Source organism: Cetorhinus maximus, chromosome 6, assembly GCF_964194155.1.
Source record: "Cetorhinus maximus chromosome 6, sCetMax3.hap1.1, whole genome shotgun sequence".
NCBI classification, from domain to species: Eukaryota; Metazoa; Chordata; class Chondrichthyes; order Lamniformes; family Cetorhinidae; genus Cetorhinus; species Cetorhinus maximus.
The window spans coordinates 140,510,629-140,516,628 of NC_135884.1; the positions used below are offsets into that span (position 1 = coordinate 140,510,629).

The following is a 6,000-nucleotide window of genomic DNA, read 5'->3' on the forward strand; positions in this document are numbered from 1 at the left end:
TGGTGCCCAAAAGAATCATTTTTGAACTGTCACAGTTCAGATGGGAAAAAGACTTTAAGAGTTGTCATTGGAAGGGCCGTCTGGTTTATTGTCTCTAGGTGCTTAAGCGTTTATAAGTATATAAAAGTAGCTGTGAAAGGTGTGCACTTGGGAACATACTTGGGAACAGCGGCTTGGGGTGAAATAAAACCTGGTCGGAAGTGAAGGCTGAAGTGTTACATCCCACTGCTGAGCATTGGAAGATGGTACAAAAACTACGGCTCCAATCAGGAAGCCAGTCATGACAAGGTAAACATTTAAAGGTGGCTTAAAGTTCTAAATAAATTGGAAAAAAAATAAACACCTGGGTGTATATTTACTCGAGGATAAGGCAGCATTGCAGCCTGATCCTTGAATTTTTCCTTTCATTCATTCATTGCCAAAGGTGCTATTTGGCATCACTCTCAGTACAGTTCACTGACACAGTGAAAATGCCAGAGGGTGCCATCTTTGTAGTGAACAGAATGAGTGCCAGCAGTAGCAACTAATGTCAGATTGGCAGGGTGTAGTCAGTGAGATAATATGTTTAGTACCTAGTAAAACCTGCTGACTATTTGACATTCTGTGAATTCTCGAGCAAAGACAATGAAAACAGTTACAAGAGTTTTAATCATTTTTTTATATGTTTTAATAATGTTTTTCCAGTTGCTTGACATCCCAGAAGAGCTAATGGACGACCACGATCTAACTGTAGATTACATCCTTACACCTACTCAAGTGATCAAAACAGACTGCAAACGCTCCAAACCTCAAGGAATTATATGGTCAAAGGTTTACAATCCTGTTTTTTTCTGAGTTGCTTAAAGGGAAAATTCTTTATTTTTGTCGAAATATTTTTTTCTCTCATCTCCCACTTGTAGGCCTACCTCAGACACGTTGCATTCTCCATATACACGCCCCTGTTCCAATCTAACCACTCTGTGATCAAGAGAACAGAAACTCTCATGTTCATTCCCCCTCTTCCCATTCATATTTCCCGATCCCTGTCCAACGGGGAAGTGCCTGGCCCCCACCCTGTATCCCATGTATGCACAGCCAAGATTGGGAAATCATAGGGGAAAACATTGCATGTGAATCTGTGAATTGCACCATTGCAATCTGCATTGTACACTTAGTTTTAATTCTATGTAGTGCAGTGAAAGCCTCCTTATGATGTCAGTAAGCAATCTAAATTGGGTGCAGAATTTTGGGTTTTTGGTCAGGGACCCTAACGTTGGGGGTTAAATGGGGGTCCCGATCTGGTGGAGAACAGTCACCCGGCAGTGATATTTCCCTCAGCTGGCCAATTGGCAGCCAGAAGATGTGTTTACCATCCAAGTATGGGTGGCGCCTGGGTTCTCTAAGCTTGAGGGCCAATAGAAGGCCCACCAGTATGGGAGGAGCTGCGGCCTACCATTCCACCATGAGGCGCCCTCTCAGCCACTTCTAAAATTTTGAATTCAAAAATGGCCACAGCTCCGGGGCTACCATGGTGGAGCGGGGACTCCTCTACAGGGCGACTCCAGGAGCTGTAACCATGCAGGTGGGAAGGGTCTCCAAGTCTACCTCAAGTGCTGGCTCCCTGGCCTGCTGCCAGGATGCCGCCTCCAGGCAAGTGCCCTGTTCCCCCCCGGCTGTGGGAGACCCACAGGATGACTGGAAAATTCCAGATGACCTCTGACAATTGCCTTTAATAGCCATTTATTTCCCTTAATTGGCTACCCACTGCTTACAGGCGGGTAGCTCTTCTGACCCCAATCCCAGAACCGATGGCACCAGAAAACCTGAACACCAGCCGGCAGCACAAATTTACATGCCCACTGCCCCGCCCCCCCCGCCCTCACCTCCAAATATTTGTCTGTAGGTGAACTAAAGTAAATAATTTGGGGCATTCTCACACAACCTCCTAATTGATAAGTGTCCATGGCATAAAGTTGCCCATTAATTGGCGCCGTGTTGAGCTGGCTAGTGTCAGATATGGAAGTATCTTCCTGGTACTTTTTCTGAGGTTGGAATGAGTACATGGCACAACATAATAGTACAATATTATCCACGAACGTGGAGTGTCTGATGCTGGCCTCAAGTGTGGGAAAACCATACGTGTTTCTCTCCAAGCTTAGAAAGTTAACAATTGTCATGAGCACTACCAAGCCAATTGACTTGCCTTATCTGGACAAATAGTTTTAAGTAGTTGCATTGACGGTTCCTCTTGTGAAACTTTAAATAGAAAAATAACCAAGCGGCATAAGGGGCAATTTTCAATTGTTTTGTGAACCCCTCCCCCATCCACTTTATCCACTTGGGAAACAGCCAGCAATGGAAAGCAGCTACGAAGGGTGGGAAAAGAGCTTAACTGCACCGTGGACTCCCCTGGCCCTTTTGGTACAATTTTCAGCTGAACTCGTAAATGGGAGCACCGCACGCTCTTGCCGGAAAGCGTGGAAAGGCTACAACTCAGAGCCTTACAACATTGTGGAACCTGGTTGACAAGTTTCAGGTACAAATGGGTCTTGCTCATTTTTACCAGGCAGTGAGCAACCTAATAAGTGGTCCCTAAAGAGACTGCTGGAGGCGGTTCCAGGAGCAGCTTTCCTTTGCTTGCTGCGCGGGGAAGGCATTTTGTTGGGTCGGGAGGAGCAGGAGTACCTTTTTTTGTTTTGTCGTCCCAGAAAAGTACTAGAGGCTGTTGCTGGCTGACTCCCTCTTCTTTTACTGCTATGCTTATCCATCGAGCAGCTGGACTTCTCTTCCCCACCTCAGTGTGATGAGGTTCTGGCTAGCACTCATTGAACTAGGTCAAACAGCTTGTCCAAATTATGCCGATGAGGGCCAAGCCTGACCTCCTGGCTCTGTCTTTTGGCCACACCACTGACTTCTTGCCTGGTTTGAGCACTGATTAAAAATCACTCCCATTGTGTCTCAAACAACAGCACACCTCGCTCGCATTCAGACTCTCCTTCAACTCTGTGTTTTCCCCTTTCCTGTTGCCCAGGTGGATTCAGAGATGATGGAAAAAATTCCAATCCTTAAAAGCCTTCAGTTCAGGGAAAAAAAAGCGGGAAAGGACGTTACACTGAGGGACGAAAGGCTTGTGGAGAAAAAGGAAAGGCAGAGGATGTCGGTCGTAAGGAAGCCATCAGCGAGAGGCGGAAGCACAGCCAAGATTAAAACTAATCCAATTGAAGTGACCAGAAATAGTGAAGCCAGTGAAGAGGAAATGGAATCCGGCTGTAAAGTGCAGCTTAATGCTCCAAGCAGAGTTACTGCTGTTTATATGGGTAACATACCTCAAAGTCTGAGAGTCAGTGAGTTGAAGATTATCTTGAGAGATCACAATGCACTTCCATTGCGTCTGAACTGGCAGGGTGCCCAGCACAGGGCTTTTCTTGATTATAAGGATGAGGTAACTGCAGAAGAAGCTGTAACTTCCCTAGCTGGGCTAAGTATAAGTGGGAGTATGATTAGAGTTGAACTTGCCAGGAGCCAGAGAGGCAACAGATCAAGAAGTCAAACCACTGAAGAACCGAGCAAACAACTGCTAGTCTAATCACATACCAAAAATGTCAACATCAAGCTTCACATATCTAAAGTGTTTTAAAAGTGTCGGTTGTATTGAGATGTGTAAAATGCAAGGGAGTCAAAGAACACACATGAATTTCGTGAACAGTCAATGGAATTAGAAACGTCGTCTTGCCTGAGCATTCAAAGATCTATTCCGATGTGATGCAGATATTATCTGCTGGATACTATGGGACTCTGTCACAGCATGTGGTGTCTGACTTAACATGATTGCCTCTATAATATAGAAACCATATAAAACGCTGCAACTGATTTTGTGTGTATTCCCTATTCAGCTTTATAGAAAGCATCAAGTGAATACAAGCTTGTGCTCACAGTTTGATTGACACATATGTGAACATAAAACCATCAATTTACTTTTTGTTCTTGATAATGTTTGTATTCAAAGTTCTCTCCCTTCAGATTTTTAACTTCACTAATTCCATGATGCCTATGTTTTATTTTGCCAGGAGAATTAATGGATTCCAGCAGTTTTACTGTTAACAGTAGAAACATGGTCCATCAGAACTTTATTGTAATAAGATTTACTTCACATGCTTTAAGTGGCCAAAAGGCTTGTAACTGACTAGAGTGAGGGCCACAGACCTTTCAGAAAGTACATTTTCTACAGAAATTAATCTCAGGAGAGATGTGATGTAATCCTGGAGAGGAAGAGTATCTTACTGGCTCATTCAGGGTAACAGTGCATAGGCCTGATGCCAGTATGTCAGGCAAGAAATCACACTGAGCATGTGCATGGTGTCCATTGTCTTTAGTGGTGGACGGAAGTCAGAAAAAGTTCAATAACTATGAAAGAAAGTGTAAAGTGAGCAAATAGACATACGATAAGGAAATGTCCAAGGTAAGGCCGTTTGTTAAGTTGTTAATTATGTATAAGTCCTATTAAAATGGCATGGACCAATTATGATGTGACCGATGGAATGAAAATGCAAATGCCTAGACACTGGCTGAGAGAAAAATGGTTGGAACTGCTCTTTAGAAAAAGGAATCTGCCACTTATACATGGCCTGGCCTTACATATGTGTGACTCCAGTCTACACTTCACAGTTTGACTCTTAATGCCCTGGGGTAACTAAGGAGGGGCAACAAATGCAATATTAAGAGCTTTACCCACATTCTGAAAAATTGTATCTTCTGAATTGAAATGCATTGCATAATGAAAGGGGCCAATTGTCTGCTCGAGACAGGTTACCTTCTAGGTTTGGTAATGTACTCCATAAGCAGAGAATATTTTGCCATTTGTATTTTCACAGAGACCCTTGGTTATCCATAGGACTGAATGAATAGTTCTGCTTATTATGCTTCAAAGTGCTATATTTTATTCTGACCTGGAACTTAAAATTTCTGGCTTGTATAGTTCCTTTACTAAACAACTGCTTGGCTTGGAACATTATGGCCTTAAAGGGATGCAGTTCCATTTAAGCATTGAAATAATGGATTAGACGGGGATATTTTCACCAAATGGGATGAAAATCGGGCAGCTTCTAAAACAGGTATATAGTCTGCCCCGCCAAGCTAGAACATAGCGGTAATGATGCCCCATCTGAGCAAGTTACCCAGTTGGTAATTGAATTCAGTTGGTAATTGAATATTACCAATTCAATAAACCTAGTAACCTAACATCACAAGAAGACAGTTGCCAGTTAGGAGAGGGGGTTAGGCCAAGTGCTAACCACTAAAACACGATGCAGCCTCTTTAATGAGTGTCAACCTGCCACTTAACTATCGTCCAGTTGACTGTTTCTAGCATGCATTTCAAGTCCTTTACCAAGGTGATGTCCTGCAGTAATAGTAGGCTAAAATGGCATTGCAGATTGAGACCCCATCTTAGCCACCTCTGAGACTTTTTAGCATCTGAGATATCTGGGCAAAATTGCCCCTTGACTCTTTTAGGTCCCTACTATCCCTTTGTCAATGTAGCCAAATCTAGTGTAGATTCAAACTGCATTAAAAGGAGATTTCTATAATTTTTATTGTAAAGGAAGCAGAGGGGGAGTGAGAACTTTAAAGAAAATCGAATTGAATTAAAATTCTGTCTGGTTGCCAGTACATCTACTGACTATGAATACTTAAAAAGAAAAATAGTAACAATAAGTAAATGGTCATAATGAAATAGAATAATGTGCAAGATTCTGAAATCAGTATTCCTCATTCATTAAGTACAATTTTTAAAAATTTGTTCATGGGATGGGGATGTCACTGGCTAGGCCAGCATTTATTGCCCTTGAGAACTGACTTGCTAGGCCATTTCAGAGTCAAGTGGGTCTGGCCAGACCAGGTGAGAATGGCAGATTTCCTTCCCTAAAGGAACATTAGTGAACCAGGTTGGTTTTTACAGCAATCAACAATGGTTTCATGGTCATCATTAGATTATTTTTATTGAATTCAAATTTAACCACCTGC

At 42.8% G+C, this 6,000-nt stretch overlaps 1 protein-coding gene across 5 annotated transcripts in view; it reads left to right on the forward strand.

Annotated features, from left to right (window-relative positions):
- Positions 1-3,954, forward strand: part of mthfsd (methenyltetrahydrofolate synthetase domain containing) — a 54,269-nt gene extending 50,315 nt beyond the window's left edge. For all 5 annotated transcript variants that reach the window (XM_078544595.1, XM_078544597.1, XM_078544594.1 and 2 more), the window contains 2 exons: positions 685-810; positions 3,011-3,954. In XM_078544595.1, the coding sequence (XP_078400721.1) occupies positions 685-810; positions 3,011-3,565 (681 nt within the window). In that variant the 3' untranslated portion in view covers positions 3,566-3,954. The remainder of the gene's footprint in view (positions 1-684; positions 811-3,010) is intronic.
- The last annotated feature ends 2,046 nt before the right edge of the window (positions 3,955-6,000 follow it).